The 20,641-nt window shown below is 37.2% G+C and overlaps 1 protein-coding gene across 2 annotated transcripts in view; it reads left to right on the top strand.

Annotated features, from left to right (window-relative positions):
• ROCK2 (Rho associated coiled-coil containing protein kinase 2) overlaps window positions 1-20,641 on the top strand; it is a 104,337-nt gene that overhangs the window by 21,026 nt on the left and 62,670 nt on the right. For both annotated transcript variants that reach the window (XM_018920833.3, XM_030236262.2), the window contains exon 2: window positions 19,251-19,332. In XM_018920833.3, the coding sequence (XP_018776378.2) occupies window positions 19,251-19,332 (82 nt within the window). The remainder of the gene's footprint in view (window positions 1-19,250; window positions 19,333-20,641) is intronic.

Genomic DNA, 20,641 nt, shown 5'->3' with positions numbered 1-20,641 from the left:
ATGCTGAGATAGTATTGTTTCATATAACAGATATGCAGAACTTCTTTCTAAATGGTTATTGATAGTGGTTATTTGTAATTCTCTGCTTTTTGAAGTTGGTGGAGTGCCATTGTTTCACTGTGAAGTAGAAGTGCAGTATTGTTTTTTGCCATTGGGTAGACTGAAAACGAACAAACTTTCAGAGAGCAATGTAAAGAAGGCACTAAGGTCAGAGAAAAACTCCTGGTGTCCTCCCAAGGCCTGTAGGTGCATCTAGAGGAAAAATGAACAGCTGAACTGTTCTAGTCTAAAGAGAAGGATTCTGAAAAGTATTATTTAAAAGCTTGACTTTGCTGGAATAAAGTTCATAATTTTGAAAAGTTTGTGGTGTTTTCAATCTGAAGGTTTGAAAAGATTTTTTACTGTGTCATCTGATGAGAAGAACAGCAAGTATTGTTGCAGATCTCTTCACATGTAATGAAGAGAAATATATTAATTGTATGAAAAAACAGCATGGCAACCTGGCCTGTGTAGATAAAGATGAGTTTAAAGAGCTTCAAATGTCCTGGCTGTGTAAGACATTGCAACTCTGAAGAAGAGCTACGACTGCGGTCAAGCATCTCAAATTGAGAGCAGTTCCTGGCAAATCATGAAAACAATGCAAGATAGTTTTGAGAAAATGAAATTTTGTCTGGGAATCCAGTTGATATGGAGCTATAGAAAAGAAAGAGACCCAAAGAAGAAAAGATCAGGATATAAGAGGAACACAGGAGCATGGCTTTGTTAAAAATCTACTTCTGACATTGTATTACTGGCTCAGCTAAATCACCACTTTTTAAAAAGCCTTAAAATTAAAATGGAACAGTTCTGCTGACTTCAGTAGAAACAAAATTGCTCTTGACTGAAGTGCCGTATTGCAGCGCAAAGAAGTAAGAAGCTTTTAGCTTTCCTCCTTATTTCTGTAGCATAAAGTGTTGGTGCAGCTTGGTTTGCAAGTGAAAGCACTTATCTCTTTTTCCTGCCTGCTGTGCAGAATGGCTTACCCTCTGCATTTATGGGGACAGTACTTCATGTTCCTCTGAGCTGCCCAAAAAATCTCAGCATAAATTTCCATTGATCTTGGGTCCTCTGTCATACTTTAAAATGTGCATTCTGTCCATTTCTGTCCAGGAAAGGACCTAGATCTTTTAGCGAAACATGACATATCAGCAGGAAGGTTGTGCAGCTGGAAGGCAGCTGTGTCGCAGGGCTTTTGGAGGGGTTGATGAAGGTCTCTAAATGCATCCTCCTTTTTGACTTGGTGAGAAAATTTAAAAGGAGAGAGTTGGTTTACTAAGGTTATGACTACTTGGAAGAATGTGCATAACTGAAGCGTGCCATAGTTATGCAGTCAGTCAGAAAGTGAGTTTTCATAGAGCATCATGATTTACTTTGTCACAACTACACTGAGTGTTGCTTTAGTGTTTTCTGTTGTAAATGTCAGTTTAGCAAAGTATGGTATGACTCTTGGAGTTTAAAGTTTGACATGCATTGTTTAGATAAATTGCAAGTCTTAATGTTGTTAAAAATTCATGCTTTTCACAAAAGCATTCACATGGTATCTCATGCAGATGGTTCTGTGTTATGTACCACCTTAAATTTGAGGCTGATCAGGAAATTAAATAACTTCCCATTTAATCATGTACTTTCTAGAGGATAGTATTTGAGCAGCTGTTCCTAGGAGTGGGCAGGTGCCCTATTCTGCTTTCGTTCAGCTACTTCCTGTGGTGAGTGGAAGATTTTTTAAATGAAGTAAAGTATGATAATTTCTTAAACATTTCAGAAGATGAAAATGTTGTACTGTAAACTTTACACATACAATCTTAATTGAGGTAACTGAGGGGGTTGAAATCAATATATAGCAAAGCATGGTTGCAAATTTATAGGTTGCTTCAGAACTTGGAAGACTTTTGGAAAATTCAGCTCAGAATGATTTCTACATACTTATTGCTAATTTTCCCATAGTGGATTTTTTCCTAGCACTTTTTTTAAATACAGAAAGCTAAAATTTTGCTAGTAAGAGGTTTCATATTTAAAATATTTCTGCTTGACAAAGGGAGTGAGTTAATAATTTCATCAGCATTCTTGTTAATTGAATATCACATCTATAAATGTAAAATTGATCTGCAAAACAGTACATCCTAGCAAACAACCCTGAATTCTGATAAACTGCATTTTGGTAAAGAAGGGTAATGTTTGCACAGTTATAATGGAATTCCATATCCAAGATAAGGATAAGGCTGTTGCTCTGAGGGCAGCATTGGCTTTCACATGGAGCTGAAGGTCAGTGTCCTGGTTTTGAAAATGTCTGTGGTGCTGCCTTGGGGATGTGGGTTTTTTAATTCCCCTTTATAATTTTGAGGCAAGAAGAAGTTGCCATGATGTAGCGGGGAAGAGCCATGTGGGGAAGTGGCTCTAAAGCCTTCTTGGCATGGGGGGGAATTCTGGTTCTTATTCCTGAGTGTGTAAAGGGACTTAAAGTCCCTGCTCCCAACCATAGCTGTAAGTGTGGAGGACAGGACCAGAGTGGCTGTGTCCTGCATTGGCCACCATTGCAGCTCTGCTCTCAGTAATGCACCCTGGGCTGCAGGGGACAGGGTCCCTAGCAAAGGCATGGTAGGGCAGCATTTTTATTAAACTGATTCTGTTTCCCAAGAAATCATGCTAGTTGCTTGGCTGAGTATTGTGTTTGCAGAATGGACAAGATACGAGCTTTGACATTGGTATAGAGTGAAAATTCATAAGCAGGAGGAGGAAGGAATTGCGTCACTAATCTGGTGTCGTGGTGGTGCACCAGAAGTCTCTGCCTAGAAGTGTCTGTGTTTCAAGTTGCAATGGGACATGCAAGTAACAATTGTTGAGATCATCCACCTTTTGCTTTGCAGTGCAGGGTTATGGCGGAGCTGGACTCTGAGCGTGGTCTTCACTGCTGGTATTGCTCAGAAGTAGCCATAGCTGTGAAATACAGCTCTACAGACTGCATGAGGCTCAGCCATTGCTTTGGGTGTCTGCACAGAGATGACTTAATTAGCTTGTTATAGAAATCTTTCTCTAGAAACTCAGGGCACTTGTGATTCTGAAATCAGGGCTGTCCTCTTGGCAGAAGACTGTATGCTTAGAGTTGACTTTTTTTTTCTTTCACCTGTACACATTTTTTTTGTTGATGTTGTTGTTGTTTGACCTGTACCCTACTCAGCCTGTGCTGTCTACCCGAAAGGCTTCCCATTTGTCTGTGCTGTCACGTCAGAGGTTCTGGCATCCCCTACTCTTGTTTTGTAAGCCTACTGGATTGCTTTTCATAAAATCATTAAGGCTGGAAAAGACCCTTAAGATCATCAAGTCCGACCACTAACCTAACACTGAAAAAACAATAAACTTCCATGATCAGATTATTTTCCCCTACATTATTCACATGGATGTAATATGGGGAATACTGGAAACAAATTACAAATCATGAGTCATATTCTGTGTTGATGTACATGTACTGGTGAATAACCTGCAAGTCATCTATTTTGCTAGCTCAACAAGCAGCTTCAAGGCACGTGGTTCTTTCACTTGTTGATACTGGGAAAAATTCAGATAAGAGGTTGTCAAATCTGGTTCAATTTATGATGCTTTGTGGACTGTTTTTTTACATATGCATGTAGGAGAACCTGCAAAAAGAATCAACGTAGTCCTTTTACTAAAGAAATTTATGTACAAAGATTGTAAAAGTCTAGAACTAGTTCCAGAATTTTGACACTAGTTCTAGAATTCTAGCACTAGTTTGTGTCAGTAGGATTTTAGAATTTTACAGGAAAGATAATTTTTCAAATAATTGGCTTCAGTTTCTCCAACATTATCAATCAATAGTTTAGCTAGGGAGTTAAATTTCCATTTAATTAATTTGATTTCTTTTTAAAAGAATTTACTACCTAATTTACCTTATATTTTAGTAGTAATGGGAATTAAAGTCAGTACAGAAACATTGGTTTATAATTCGAATTAAGCCATTCAGACTGAAAAAGCCATAATAATTTTAACTGCTCCTTTCTTCCTTTTGCTCATGTCTAAGTGACAATATTTAGAACTCCTTTCAAAATGTGTTGGGAATGATCTTTGACATTTCCCTCTGTAATCCTTTTCTATCCTTTCACCTTTTTAACTATTGACCACCGTTCTAAGCATTATGTCTGCTAAAACTCTGACCTGTTTTTTTCTGGTCATTTTAATACTAACTTGGATTTTCAGTATTATGATTAACTGTAGAAATGTGTTTGTGGATTTTCATTCTTCCAAATCCTGTGTATGAGAAAATATGAGCTTGTTTACATGCCAAACTTTCATCAATATTTGATGATTAATAATAGGTCTTAAATATCTTCTGATTTGATGACTGCAGTATTTCTCAGCCTAATGCTTCTTTGCCTGTCCTTTGTAGAAGAAGTTTTATGTTGCTGCTGTTAGGCAAATACCATGATATGTACTTTTCAAACAGGTTTCCATGACAGGTTTGTTATTCAGATGTATTGAAGTGTTATCAAACAGAATAGTACGGATTAGCTGCACGTTAATGTTTTTTCACAAATTGTTGTTGTGATAACCGTAATTCAGTGTTTCTCAAAAGTACACGTAAACATGGGGGATTTGAGCACATAATGAAGTTAGGTATATGCTTTCGAAGAACTGAAATTATGTTTTCAGATCAATGAGTCAGCATAAAGGATTACTGCTTCTAGGAGTTCTATTTTGGTATGTAACTAAAGTATTTCCACTGAGAGTGATGGCATTCTGAGTGAAGAGATGGGTTAAATATAGATTGCATACTGTGTAGTGTTGGGTGATAGCAAAATTTAGAAATAAATATTAGAAGGTAATACTGCATAATAATGGTGGGTCACTGCACGTCTAAGTGATGAAAATTAAAATGGGATCTTCTTATCTTTCACCTGTGTACCTCTGTGTATCTTCATCTTCTTGATTTGTGTACAGGAAGTTAGGAACCGGGAACTCTCTTGAAGAGTAAAGGTGCATATCAACTTCAAAATGTGGTGGGTGTGGATGACATTTTTTCTTGAGAGCTCAGAGACTTGTATGTCCATCTGAAAATCACATTACTCATGGATAAAAGGACAAGTGTGTGTACATAGAGCAAAACCTTTGATTTTATTTCATCCATAATGAACAGAAGAGTGAGTTTACAATAGCTCAGGAATAGCATCTTTACTGTGAAAAAAAAGTATATTGCTCTAATTTCAGAATTTTGCAATAATGCTTCTCTTAGTAGAGATAAGTGGTTTTTTGAATTGGATTTGAAAATAATAATTTCCTAGGTTGGTGAAATTGTGAAAATAACACTAATTTCAAAATTCAGATACTAAGAATTGAGATGTCTGGGAAAAAAAGACACTAGAGTTCTCTTAAACATAAATCCTATATTTAAAGTAGTGATAGAACTTAAAATAATTTTCACTCTTAGCAGTAAAAATCTAAGGAACTTCATTATGTTTTTAATTCTCTTCTAAAAGGACTACAGTTTCCTTTGCCAATTTGACGTGATTCCTTTTCACAAATGCAAACAAAAAGATCTTGTATACATAGGGACACTGAATTGTTTGATTTGCACCTACAGCTGGAACATTGGGAAGAGGAATGTTCTGGGAACTCGTTATGCAAATTCCAGACCAAGTGTCCCACTTTATTTCAGCATTACCATCTAGAGTATTACCAAAACAAATGGCCTTTTTTAACTAGCATGAGGTTTAACCAGCTGTAAAATTGATAATCAGTCATGGTATTTCAGAAACTGCAGTGTGAGTGGCTTTTACATTTTCTGTGCAGTAATGGAAGTCAAGTTCCTAGAACATTGAATGTACCTGAAAGTAGTTTTTAAGCTATCCAAGAGAAATTTTAAACACTGAATTCTGTTGGTTTTGTTTTCACTGAGCAATAGGTGAACTTGCATCCAGGAAAGAGTGCACAAAGTATTGCACAGCCACCCATTCCATGCTGGATTATCATGTTGAAAGGGAAGTGAGATAAGGTTGGGCAGTCAACCTGTATTCTATTTTATCCTCTAAGTTTTGATTTTTTTTATTCCTTCTAGTATGTCTGTATGTGTAAGCAGTTGTACTGCCACTCCCAAGATGTAAGAGTTGGCTTAAAATAGATGCAGTATGACTTTAAAACATTAGTAAATGGTTAATAGTCTTTTTGTTGTATATTTCAAAGATGAGAAAAATTGTTTTATTGCACATGGCTGATACTAAATCCTTTCAAATGTTTTCTGCAAGCTCATAGCCTGCTTTGTAGCAGTAGCCCTTGATTTGGCTGTTGCTGGAGCTGGCATCTAAATCCAGCCTCTGTTTTCTCACATTTCACAGAATTATTTAGGTTGGAAAAGACTTCCAAGATCGTCAGAGTCCAGCCTTTGAATAATCACAACCTCATCAACAAATTACTCATCCAGCCCCAAATTTCAAGGTTCCTCTTGCAGGTTGGGAGGATGACAGGCGAGATACAATGTACTGCTGGTTTCAGAATGGTTTATCTTAGTCTCTATTATTGAAGATCTTCTCTTTTTCCATGCATGCTTTAGAGTTTGGCATGATGTTCTCTTTTGTCCAGAGCATGTAATAGGTAGGCTGAAAGAAAATTGTCTTACTTCCATGTAATTATTTGTAGGGATTAAAGCAGTTTATGTGAGCATGAAAAGACAGTCTTGATAACTAGATTGAATTAGGCGTTTTTCTAGCCTAACGATGCTGTTCCCAGCAGTAGTCAGTAGCTCAGAAGTGACTGGGACAGAATGCAGATGAAGGACTCTGCCTGTTCAATTCCGCTCTCCCAGCTTGGGGAGACAGGGCAACACAGGGAATCTCCAAGGTGGATGTGGTGGTTTTCTGTCTCACAGCCTTTGTCAGCTTTATCTCCCTTGAATCGAATAGCCTTCAGCCCATTGTAAACTCCTTGGCAGCAGAAACATCTAGCGGCAGTAAGTTTTATGATGTGAATAAACCCTTCCCTTCTGTTTTAAGTGTCTTGCATGCTGGCTTCATTTGCCTTCCATCTTCCTGTTAATGGGGATCCAACTAGCCAGGAAGTCTGAGTCACCACATATGTAGGAGACCAGGTTCCAGCTGAATGTCCGTGACACTGTCTGATATTGTCTCTGCTTATTTTAATTTGTGCTTATCCATCAGGCATCTCTTATCTTAGATTTGACTGCAATACAAAACAAAACAGAGTCATGCATTTCCACAGACAGGCCCCAGTCCATGATCGATGACACTGTGATAATACAATTCATGATGAAATATTGTTTCACAAAATATCCTTTCAGCTCTTCTAACAGCAATGTCTAGCCAAATAATTTGGGGTATTTCTGGAGATGCACATGGCACCCTGTCAGTAATTGAGCTCTGGTTGAAGTTATTTCCAGAACTGAATACAAATACCCATCATAGGATAATTTAGGATGCAAGGGACCTGTGGAGGTCTTCTGGTCCAAACTGCTGATGTACTCATTATCAGCTTCAATTAGATGATGTTTAAGAATTTCATTTGGAAAATATCTAAACATGGAGATGCCATACCCTCTCTGGCAACCTGTTCTAACATTTGACCGCTGTGAAGAAAATGTTTCCATGTAGCCAATTTCAGTTTCCCATATGGCAACCTGTGTCTGTTGCCTCTTGTCATACTCCTCTGCCACAGGCCCACTGCTGACCCGTGACCAGGTTTTTGTTCATCGGGACCCTCAGATCCTTTCCCTCAAAACCACTGTCTAGCCGGCAAGTGCCAGCCTCTCCTGGTATGTAGTGGTATTCCATCGCACATGTGGGAGTCTGTGCGTGTCACTGAATTGCGTGAGGCTCCTCTCAGTCCATTTTCCCTTGCCTTTCTGGGTTCCTCTGAATAGCAGCTCAGTCCTTCAGTGTCTCAGCCGCTGCCTGGGCTGTGTTATCCATGAGGTTGCTGAAGGTACACTGTGTCCTAGCTTTTGGGTCATTAGTAGAAACAAATAGTATTGGTCCCAGTATCACTCCCATTATTAGTCCCTGGGGAATGCCAGTGGTCACCAGGTGCCAAGTTGGACTTGATTCTGCTGATCACAGTGATCCTTTGAGCCAGATGATCCAGCCAGGTTTCCACCCATCTGATTGTTTGCATACCCAAGTGGCCCATACAATTCCTGCAGGAATCTGTGTTGAATACCTTTCTGAAGTCTAGATAAACAAAATAAACAACACTGCTCACTCCTTCGGCACTGAAAAAGTAATCTCCTTAGAAAAGACAAGCTGATTACGTACAATTTACTTCTGATCAATTTAGTCCCTGAACTTAATTTGAATTTTGGCCTGTTTTTCTGCAGGTCCTCCTTGTTGAACATGGGCAGAAAATTTGTTCTTTTCCATTGAACAGGAGACTTCCCCAGTTGTTTTGACCTCTGAGAGGAGGTAGAGAGCAGCCTGGTAATGGTTTTGACTGACTCCTTCACGCCCCTTAGATGGATCCCACGAGGATGCCTGAGGTGGAGCTCTGTATGTCCCAGGGGACAACAGTAAAAAAGGCATGAAGTGCCCATCTTCTGTCCCCAGGTCTCCTGCTTTACCAAAACAGTGTGCCCCCGTTTACTTTCTTTAGTTGCTGATTTATTCATAGAAGCTTTTGTTCTTGTCTTTCATACCCTTTCATACCCTTTACCCAGGACCTGAGCCTGTCATTTTGAGTGTGCATGTATGTGTGTATATTCTGGTTTTCTAGGGACAGACATACTAAACATTTTTCAGTTTAAGAGAAATATGTTTAATCACAGTCATTCTGTGTCATGCTCCAAGTCATGCTCTTTTATGCACAGCCCAGGATTTTTTACACTGTCCAAAGTGAGATAATGTGTTTATTTTATTATGGTCGTACATGACATTTGAATATCTCACAGACACTGATGTTTTTCCTGACTGAGACAAAACTGAGGTGCTGTGTACAAACACAAGTGTTTATTGCTTGCATTTGTCTCTTCAAGCTGCAATAGTTTGGAGTTTTTTCTTGGGTATCTTAGTATTATGTAATGTTTATTTTTAAATACACTTCCTTCTGATATAACTTGCAATTAGCATTAAAAGCTTCTGCAAACTGATTCATAAGGCAGAGGATATAACAACACCCACTGAGTGGAATTTATGGCTAGATAAACAGATCAGAAATCAAGAGCTGTTATTTTCCTGAGTGCATGATCAACCATGATAGAAATTTTACATTTTGTAATGAATTCACATGCTAGCAGCTTCTAAAACAAGGTTCTGCAGTTGCCTTGATGTCTTTTAAACTTTACATTAACTAGATTTTAGTGACTAAAGAAATTAAAAGTACTTCCATGACTGAACTAATTTATTGTTAAAGCAGTTGAAAAAATCCTTCAGAAGAAAGTTTTTGGTCTCTTTTGTGGTCCTTTGCATCACCTCCTCTTCAATGAAAGAAGCCCCAAGATCTTGATAAAGGCTACCCATAGCTTTGGGGAGCAGTTGTTTGCAATGTGAAGGTCTTAACTAATCTTTTGGGAGAAATAGTTATTTAATATAGATTTGTGCACAGAACCAACTTCTTACTCAGAAACTTGGAAATGAGTAGGAATAGCGGCAGATTGCAATAGGCATTCACTTCACTAGGCTTGCTGAAGTAGTCTTTCAAAATCTGCAGATAGCAAGTTCCTGTCAACACTTCTTTTCTAGTCCTTTACTGCATCCTTTTTTACAGTAAAGAAATTCCTTATTCAAGGACTGTCTTTATCTTTGCAAGAACAGAAGTTTTTGGATTCAATGATACAAAACCTGATTTTAATATTCCTAATCTGCCATATGTTCACATCAAAAGTAATTGTAGCATCACGGAGTAACTCAGCTTTGAAGACCTCCAGAGGTCATCTAGGTTCAACCGCTGCTCAAAGTGGCTGCTTAATGTCTGTCCTGGGTGTGAATTCAGTCTCTTTTATATAGGACAGCCAGTTATATAGCATGACAGGGTTTGCTGTTCTCCATGTTTTGGGGGGGAGTTTTCAACTGCTTTTAGTTGGGCTTGTCAGGCGAGACAAACTCTGTTAGCATCCTTGAGGCTGAGGCTATTGACCTCTTAAATATTTTTTTGTTATTGAAGTTGATGAGAAAGCTTCAGTTTTTGATAATACCTCATCATCATGGATTTTATAAATGATGGAACTATTACTTTAGTCAGTCCCTAGAAGAATATATACAGCGTTCCATCAGAAAACATCCAGAAAAATCCTGTTCTGCTTTAAAATCTAGAATGTTCCATTAGAACTCCTGACACAGGAATTGGAATTGAAGTGTTATTTATGTTATTTTATATATTTAAGCATTTTAAATATTTATGTATTTTAACATATTTGCATGTAGATTTTTCCATACTGCATCCAAATTCTGTACTCCGGAGTTGGATGTGATTTTGATTACCTCAGTTTTATTTATCACTTTAACTGGAAATCTGGGCTCATGGAAATATAGTGGAGTACAGCACTTACATTTCAAGAAATATGTGGTGTAGCTAATAAGAATATGCTGCTGACATCAAATTTGAAGTTAGGCAGGAGTTAATATGATGGGAAGGCCATTATTTATTTGATTAAAAGTGTTTTAAAGAGTGACTTAAACAGTTGCTGGTATTTTTAGTACAGGGAAATTTTATAATAATTTGTTCTGAATCTGTGACTAAAAAAAAAAAACAACCAAGCCCTTTAATAACTTATAATTAATCATGCTTTTAAGGGAGGAGGGTGCTAGGCTTTTTCTGGATTTTTTTTTTCAAGCCATGTTGTTTGCAGCTCCAGTTACTGTAATTGAGGTAGTTACAATTTTTGTTGTTTACCCTAATTAATAATTGTCCTTTTTAGTTAGTAGATTGTGTACTTGCATCTTATTTATCCATGACTGCTTAATATATTAGTAAAAATGCATAATATGATACAACCATCAGCATTACGTGAAGGAATATATAGGAAATTCATTTATCTGAAAACAAGTTCCCAGTGGAATTGAAGAATGAGTGATTCTGATGGTATAACATGCAATGGATAGTTGCTGACAGTAGTTTCACAGACTGAATTGTCTGAGGTTACAAAAAGATAAATAGAATAATTTTCATGATGGACAAGTGGGATTCTTAGTTAATACAGAACAAGGATGACCTTATGGTCAAAACAAGATTTTAAGAATAGGCTGTGTATCTGTCTCCATCCTCAAGCACAGATGAGCCTCCTGACCTTTTATCTGTGTTCCTGATGTTACCTCTTCGTCCAACAGCTGTAACCATTGGAAGCCCTTTTTGAGAAAAGAGGAATGAATAAAAAAAAAAAAAATGGAATTACCTACTGTTTCAAGAAAATCCAAATGTGTTGCATTTGGATTTTCTTGAAACAGTAGGTAATTCCATTTTTTCAGGATGCCAGAGAAACAATTCCAGGCATGGGTTTATTTTTTGTGCATTTGTAGATAGTCTTTTTGCAGTTCTAGTACTTGTACTGTTTTGCTTGATTGCCTGGACAAACTCCATCTGAGCTGGTGCATAAATGACTGCAGGAAAGTGACAGTCAAAATTACCCACCTGCTCTTGCTCTCCTGTTAAGGAGTAAAGATTGCTAAAAAAGGCCTTGGAGATTTCCAAAGAATAAGAAATTATCTCTGATGTCATTTTAACAGGTTTGTAGTTCTGGGCTTTGGTGCACATTAATGTTTTGAAAGCAGTGTGAATTCTAAAAGCAAAAGTAGCTAAAGAACCTGGAAATGTACAGTGACTTCAGATGAAAGATTATGCTGAACTACTGAATTTTCCATGGCTACAGTGATAATCAGCAGCACATGCAAGACCAGTTTTATTTTATTAAAGCTTAAAGAGAAAACAGCTACAACCAATTTGGAGGAAGAAAAAGTGCATTTTTGTAATGGTTAAGTTTTTAGGGTTTTTTTGAGCGAATAATGTTAAGCTGTATCTTCAGAGCTTCTGGTTTACTCCTGCTTTCAGTCCTTTTTCTTTGACTTGATTTACTGCCTTTGTGCATTTCTTACAGTAATTTGTGAAGAGATTTTAGGTAGGCTTGGAAGGAATTTTAGAGATCACTGCTAAAGGATCCACAGCTGGACCGACTGTAATAAATATTTCTCAGGCTTGTGAATCTCTTGTGAAGGTGGTTTCTCAACTCCCTTGAGGAGCTGCATTATATCAGTTTATCACTACTGCTATTTAGAACTTTTTCCCTAATCTGTGACCTAACCTTTGTGCCTAATTCAGCTAATTTTTTATGCTGTTTTGGGGAATGTGAGGAATTGTCTATCATCAGCATCGCTCATGACAGCTTTTTATGTTCTGAGAGAACTTGTCCTGTCTCCTTAGGCTAACCTTTTTAAAGACTAAAATCTCTGGTCCTGACAACCTATTTTAGCACAGATTGCATATCATTTCCCTGCTCTTGTTAACTTCCCTTCAGTTCTTTTCCAGCTTGCCTTTTGCAGTCCTCTGTCTAGGGATGCACAGAACTGGACACAATATTCTGGCTTAGATGGTATCAGTGTCAGCAAATTATTTCTGATCTTTATTTTCAAAAGAATCTTAGTTCTCTGTGAGGTCTTATCCATTGCACCTCCTGTGTATGCATCTCAGACTGGACTTCTAGTCTGCTTTAACCCCACATCATTTTCCATTATCTTCCCGCTTGGTCACAATTTCGATATTTATATTCTGTGCATTTAACTGCTTTCAAAAGCATATGTTAGTGCAGATTTTCTCCCCCTTTTTGTACTTTGAGTTGCATCTGACTGTATTTTTGTCAGGGTTTTTTTTTCCTTCTTTTTGAGGTAATTTCAAGTGCAGTAGAAAGCCTGCGCTCAAAACTCCAAGCTTGGTATCATTTGCTGAATTTATGTATTTTATTTTTAGTTCTTAATAGATCTTTTTCTAATTCTGTTGCTTTATTGTGGCAATGAAAATATTCTGTAGAACTGAAACAGGACAAACCCAAGGGAATTTCTTTTTGACACACTTTTCCAAATCCTGATGATTACCAAATTCCTAATACTTTTTTTTTTGGACCTTTTCTCCATGATTTCCTATATCACATTTTTTTTACTTTGCCAATGTTAACGTTGAGTCCTGCATTTTATTCCTGTGTTTAGATGATTTGCTTTAGTGATTGCTCCCAGAAGGCTTTTATATGGCACTGTTTTATCTTTGAGAAGAACACAAAAAACCTTAAACCCTGGATCTCACATGTTCATCTTCTTAATATTCATGTTTACAAGATGATAAATATCTTACTCTAACTCCTCATTGCCAAATATTCTGATTTGTAGTTTGGAAAACCCTGTGCCTTTCAATGGGCGTGCTTTGATTTACCCTTTTCAATCCTGCTGACCTCTCCTGTGCTCCTGAGTTTTCAATATAAATTGGTTGGGACAGTCTCCTTAAATACTGAGAGTGAATTTCAGTGTATCTTGCTGTCCTCAGCACATTTCTTTATGTATATAATGAATTTCTTTAGGATTTGTTTTCATTCTTATCCCAGAAAGCATGGAAAACATAAACCTTCTGTGCATTCTTTGTTTTTTGTAACTCTTAATGGATTTTTTTGGATCATTCTTAATATAAAGTATCTTCCATTGTTTTCTCTCGTCTCTTGTAAACTACAACTCATTTTACCCCTTAGCCTTCATGATCATTATTTACATAAGCTTTTACTATTCCATAGTGGTGTTCCTTAACATCTTAGCATCTTGAACAATTTTGTGATTATACTTTTGTAAGTATTTAGAAGAAGCTGGTTTAGGGCTGTTACCATCCTGTTGTTATCATTACACTTTCACATGTGCCTTTCAAATAGCAGGGGGAAATGCATAAATCCATTAACATATGCATGTAAGATGCAGGACATAAGGGGATATGTCTTGAGGAATATTGCTTGTATGATGAAGAAAATTTGCCTGTACTCACTAGTAGACAACACTAAAACCATTTCAGTATTTGTTTACCTTCATGTACAGAAGTCAGATTGTAAGTGAAGCCTGTTGTTAAGTATTTACATACTCATTTGTGGACAGTAGCTGCTTTTAGGTTTCTGAACTGTACATACTCAATACTGTTAAAAAAATCTGTTAATTAATGTAAAACTGTTAAAGAACTAGAATAGCAAGACCTCCCAGCAGTAAATGTCGACTGCATTATCATGGCCCAGATTATTCTTTCACATACTGATTACTAATGCTTAAAAAAGAGAAAAGTGAATTGCAACATATCCTAGAGATCACTGAGCCAGGAAAAGGCTGTATTTGCCTTGCATATGATCTTTCAGTTGTTTTTCCTATTGTATGCTGTTACTGAGCTGTTTGCCTTGCATCCAAACGTAGCTTCTGTGTTATGGAAAGAAGTAATTGCTCAGGAAAGACCAGAATTATTTAAGTGTCCCATTGGCATATGGATGAACATAGTGGAGGTTTAGTCCAGGGGAAGAGTCATTAGGTGCTCACTTCCTGAGTTTGTAGATTTGGGTAGTTCTGCCTTTAAAAGCATTTAGGCCCAGCTAGAAAAATGCAATGTGATATTCTAAGACTTTTCTGTCTTTACTTTTTGCTGCAGCATATATTATAAAATTTTATTTGGTGACTTTGGAAAGGAAAGCAATATTGTTTTAGTTTTTTAACAAATAATGGCATAGTGAAATTTCCATAGGATCTCATGAGTGTAGGTTAGAAGGGAACCTTGAAAGATCATCTATTCCAGCTCCTTGTCTGGGCCAGGGACATCTTTCACTAGATCAGGCTTTTTATATTTTTCAGTTATTGCAGGATTATTAATTGTTTCCTGAAGTAACTGATACCTTTTCCACTATTTGCCCTTGTGTTTTATTTTTTTTACATCATGAAAGTGAGGAATAAATCAAAATAGCCAAAGCTCTTCTGACAGTCAGTGGAGTTTGCATGCACCTATCAATGTTAGACAGGTTCAGACAGCTACTTTAATACCAGAAAATTTTATCAACACAGAATGGTTTCATTTGGTGAAGGCTTCTGTGGGGTTGCCTTGAATTAATATTAAGCTCATTATTGAGAAGCTACTAGTATTTTCCCCTATCACCGACCCTTCTGTCAGAGAAGAACATAAACATTTAGTTCCTGTATTTCATGAACTTTTCATGCCTATTTTTTTCATTCATGCCTGTTCATTCAGGTTGATAAACAGTGCATACTGCTTGCTGGGGAAGCCAAGCCCTGTTGTCCACAGAGGGTGACTGCTGTCAGAGTGGCCAAGAGCTCTGCTCCTCATGTAGTAGGAGGGTGTTGCAAAATTTATCAAGTTTGTTCTTTTCTCTTGGAAAATATTTCAGCATGTTTGCCATCAGCAAAAGGCTTTTGATGGGGGCAGATCTATCTTTGCCAGTGATGCTTTTGCTTGGGAGCTGCTATTTTTGGCCTGTTAGCTCAGAGTCTTTTGTAATAGCAGAAAGCGGAAGCAAGCAGTGAAATCCCTTTAATAGCATATTTCCTGGTTGAAGTGACTTATCTGGGAGGCCTAGACAGAGGAGACGTCATTTCCTGGATTACTTCTCTTCAGTCCCAACTGTCTGTTTTACTGCATAATCTTTTGACCCAGCTTCTTAATTGTAGTGATTTTTTCTGTTAAGTGATATAAATTAGGTCTTTCAATGAAAATGTAAAGCTTTAAGGAAACAGCTTTTGACAAAATGCTACTGTGCAAGTTGATATGAACTTGAAATCTCGTACATTAAAATTTTGTTTAAAAGCTTGAAATCTTGTCTTTGAAAGAGTATGAGAATAAGATTTGTTCACAGTGCTAAAAAAATTTTGACACACTTTCTATTCCTTGTGATGATTATACTTATCACCTCTCTTTGACACTAGCTGTATCTGGCTGTGGTCTAGAGTTAGGACACTTCCAAAGAGCTAAAACAGTCAGTTGTGCTGTTCTCAAATTTATTTTCATTAATAACTACTTGTGAAAATTGTTACCTTTTGTTACTATTCTGTTACCAGAATGACACATGGGAAAAAAGTGACATCTGAAATTATAATATACAGTTCAGTTTAAACTGGCATATATGTATGATTGGTTTGGACCTTGTAATCCAACTTCACTAAAATTTTTTGGGTGTAATAACTATTCTTTCCCCTAATGTTTTGCATAAAATAGAAGTCAAGAACACTATAGATGGGCTTTTTGGTCAACCACTAAAATATCTTCACATGAAAAGCATTAAGACATCAGGTGACCTCACCTCTCTTCCCCTCCAAAATAGCAACAACAAAAATATGCCTTCCTGATTTTTGTTAGCACAGAGGGCTTTTACATCTCCCTTAAAGTGTCTGCCCAGTTGGTAGTGATCATGAGAGTATTTTCTCAGTAGCAGTGAAAGAGTAATGTTGGAGTTCAGTGTAGACTGCCATCTAATTGGAATTGATACTTCATTGAGCTGGGTAAAAGCCTAAAGGTGGCCCAGCTGTTCCCATCAGGGCATTCAGCATGGTCCTTCTCTACATGTTGCAGGGTGAGGATCCATATTTCTGCAGGCACACTGTGATGCAGAATGAGATGCCCTTTTTTGAAGGTGGTGTTTGCCAAATCAAGAGTAGTATGGATTCTATTACTCTATTTTGCAGGAAGTCCTCTCAAATTAGTACTTTCTGTTGGATTTGTCCAGATTATTGGGCATTACCTGTGCAATTCATGTAGTGACTAATCCATAAGTATATAACTACTTTGTTACTTTGGTTTGGTTTTCTTGTATCTTCTGTAAAAGTGTCATATAAATTAGGAAGAAATAGTTAGTCTTCTGTCCCTCTGAAAGATGAGTGTGATGTCCTAGTTCATCACTCCTTCCTCCTTAATGTGTCTTTCAGGAGCTCTTATCGTCAAGGCTGAAATAATTGCTATATTTACTGTTATTAAAGCACCTACTGTGCCTTCTTGAATTACTTTCTGTTTGCTTATTTACACTGTCTTTTGCTTCTTTCTGGTAGGAAGTTCTAAAACTTGATGTGTAAGACCGCAAAACAGTTAAGGTTACAGTCAAGAATAAAATTCCACCATTTTTCTGTGCAGCAGTGGAACTATTATAGGTGTTACAGAATGTTTGAGGTTGGCAAGGACCTCTTGATATTGTCTAGTCCAACACCCTGCTCACTGCAGGGTCTACCAAAGTAGGTTGCCCAGGACCATGCCATGTCAGATTTTGAAAATCTGCACTGGTGGAGACTCCACAGCCTCTGTGGGCAGTTTGTTCCAGTACTTGACCATTCTCACAGGAAAAAGTGTGATGTTAAAATAGAGTTTTGTATGTTTTACCTTATGTCCATTGCTTGTTGTCCTGTCAGTGAGCAGTGCCTTTTATTCTGTTCTTCCCATCAGGTACTTACAGACACTGATGAGCTCCCCTGCCCTGAGTCTTCTCCTCTCAGGTTGCAGAGTCACAGCTCTTTGAACCTTTTCTCCTTGGAGAAATGTGTTAGTGCCTTAATCTTACTGGCCCTTTGCTGGACTCACTCCAGTAGATCCCTGCCTTTGATGGTTTGGGAGACCAGGAGTGAACACTGCACTCCAGATGGGACCTCATCAGTGCAGAGTAGAGAGGAACCTGTTGTTCACCAGGATCCTCTGGTGCTTCATTGCAAAGCTGCTCTCCTGCGTGTCAGGCCACAGCCTATACCTGGTAGCTGGGGTTTTCCTCTCCAGCAGCAGGACTTGGCTTTTCCTCTCACTGACCTTTGTGAAAACCTTCTCTGTCCATGAGAAGTGCCAGTGCAGGGGTGCACTGCTGGTGACTGGCTCCGACTGGACTTTGTGACTGGATCAGTCTTCCAGTCCCAGTCTTTCAACCAGCTTTTAATCATTTGTCTAACCCATACTCCATCAACGTGTCTGTGACACTTTCATTTGTTAGGAGGCAAAAATAAATGAATAAATAAAATCTCTTCATTTTGGAAATTGTCTTAACCACTAATGTGTTTTGTGATGTAAACTGATATTGCCACGGATGAGGTGGTCTTATTTTTGTATGAGCTTATTTAGGACAAAGTGGCATTCAAAATGTATTTAATAATCTTAGGTGTTGCCTTTGAATCTCTCCAGATACGTTGTTAAAATGAATATAATAATTTTAGTAATATTTGCAATAAATTATACATTCCCAGATGTATTAATAAAAAATATAAAATCAGCAGATTGTTGGCTATAGCCTCAGTTATTAAGAAGACCGAAAAGCTGTCTAGTTCTGTTGGCTGCCTATTAATAAACATGATGTGGTCCCTGACTTAAATCTCTGTGATGCCTTGTCAAGGCTCAAAAACCTGAAAATGCAGTCTCAGGATTTTGTTCTTAGGGCAATGAATAAAGCTGCCAGTTCAGGCTGAACGCTGTAGCTGCTGACAATGAATGGTGTATACTGCTCTCAGTATCTGAAACTAATTTTTAGTTTTATTTGTTCCTGTGTAATTGGAAAGGTCTCTGTGTTAGAAGAGTAATTTTCTAAGTTTTTCCAGGTTGCAGAAAGGTGGAATTGAGTAAAGTCTTGTAACAGGCATTTAAAATACTATTTTTAGTTTAGTTTTGGTGATCTCATCCCTTGCCATTTTAGGAGTCTCAATTGTTTTTGCTGAGGCATTAATGGGTAGCAGAACGGCATGTCGAGTTCTGGCTCATCTACTGTTGAGTCACTTAGAAAAGGTATTTTAGTGTTGTGAGCCTGCATTGCATGGTGAATTGTCTTCTTAGGTGTAGGTCATGTCTTGCTTCCAAGAAAAATGTGTGTTTGGCTTTTGAATGTCCAGAATGAGAAGGTAGAGAGACATTGATCAAAGCAATAATATGGATATACTAACATAAAGTCTTTGCAGGAAAAGTGTAACAGAAGTAAGAAAAATTGATTGACTGAACTCAGTATCTTAAATCAGTGTTTAATGAGTAAGATTACTTACTGATTAGGATTAAAACTACTACTCCAGTTTAAGTCCCAGTGCCACTAATCAGTGGTAATGTAGCTGTACTGTTTATAGAACTTGGAGCCAGTCAGTGTGTGTTGGCTCCTCTGCTGGTTTATAAACATACTTGAGAGCTTGTTTGATTTGCCTACTAGGAATGTAATGCGTGCTTGAATAATGTATAATCAGTCTCAGTGCAGTAATTTTAAGTTGTTAATTCAGATTTTAGAATTCAATTAACTTATTTTTATTTTTTTTCAGGATGGCTTGAATTCTTTGGTCCTTGATCTGGATTATCCAGCACTGAGGAAGAACAAGAACATTGATAATTTTTTAAATAGATGTAAGTTGCAAGTGGCTCTGAAACAATTACATTGTTGTGATCTCAATCATAAGAAGTTGGGTGGTCAGAAATGCATTACTCATAGTTATTCTATTAATTTTTATAAATCTGAGCTTCAGAAGATTTTGGAGGACCATTTATTACAGAGAAAAATTTCATTTAAGGGAATTGTTATATTGTGAAAATATGTTGGAAAATAGCAGATTTTTATTTTCCTAAATACAGTTGGAAAAACCCTTTTATGTTATATTCTTATCTTACATATGTGTAGCTACATAACTTGCTAAGTATATCCTAGTTATTATTCTTTAGGAATTCATTACACTGAAGTCCACATTGTTTATATAGTCATATATAATCTAACAGAGAAGTCTTCTGTAGGTTTTTAAAACTAAATTCTTGTTCCTTAAAATCTGTTGGTTCATTTTTGAACCTTTGCATAAATGTTTGTGATTCTCCCCAAATTAATTGCAGATAGGATCTTGAAGTTTATTAAGCATATGATTCTACATCAGAGTAGCTGTATTTTGTGGTTTTTAAGTGTTTTCTATTGTTGTATATAAGCAGAACATTTTTTCTTGTAAAAATAGTAGATTATTTTGTAATTTGCAGTGAGTAAGCCTTCTTGGAATAACTGTGCTTTGTAGTGAGCTTATTTTGAGATGTATATTTTTTTAAAAAAAACCTTTTCTATTGCATATGTTGAGGTTAGGTTTCTGCAGATGCAGTCCTATTAGCAACTCCTTTTAAATTCTTTACTGGTAAGACTTTGTATGTGTCTGCCCTCTGTTGCCCTGGGACTCCTTGGAATGTCCACTCAGACTCCTCACTTAAATAGTGGCTGGTGTAGTAATTTGTGGTGAGTTCTTTGTTTGGAATTCAATGCTTCTCCATGAGGTTTAGCAGAGCCCTGTAGATGGACATACAGCTTTTACAGTTGACAGTAAAGTCTCATTTGGAGAAATCACTTAAAATACAGTAAATTAGAAAGAGCAGATTAGGACATAGAGGCATACTTTAGGATTATTTTTGATTTGAGTTCAAAGGAATTCAAGCAGATATTTATGAAAGAAAGGGTCTGTAACAACATTTTAAAGTATCTCTGTTATTTGCAACTGAGCATTGTATGTGTGAAGTGAGGGGAAACCCCTGTGAAAATGGCATAAATAACATTTATCAGCAAATTCTATGAGCTGATCATATTTGTTTTTACATTACTATTTTTGCTGTAGAACAAAATTAGAAGCCTCTCTCTGATCAGAAGACCAGTGTCTTTTAACTATTAGAAATAGTAACTGTGTGAACACAA

Source organism: Serinus canaria, chromosome 3 (genome assembly GCF_022539315.1).
Source record: "Serinus canaria isolate serCan28SL12 chromosome 3, serCan2020, whole genome shotgun sequence".
In the NCBI taxonomy this organism is placed as follows: domain Eukaryota; kingdom Metazoa; phylum Chordata; class Aves; order Passeriformes; family Fringillidae; genus Serinus; species Serinus canaria.
Note: the sequence above shows the minus strand (reverse complement) of the source record. Positions and strands in the feature narration are given on the sequence as shown.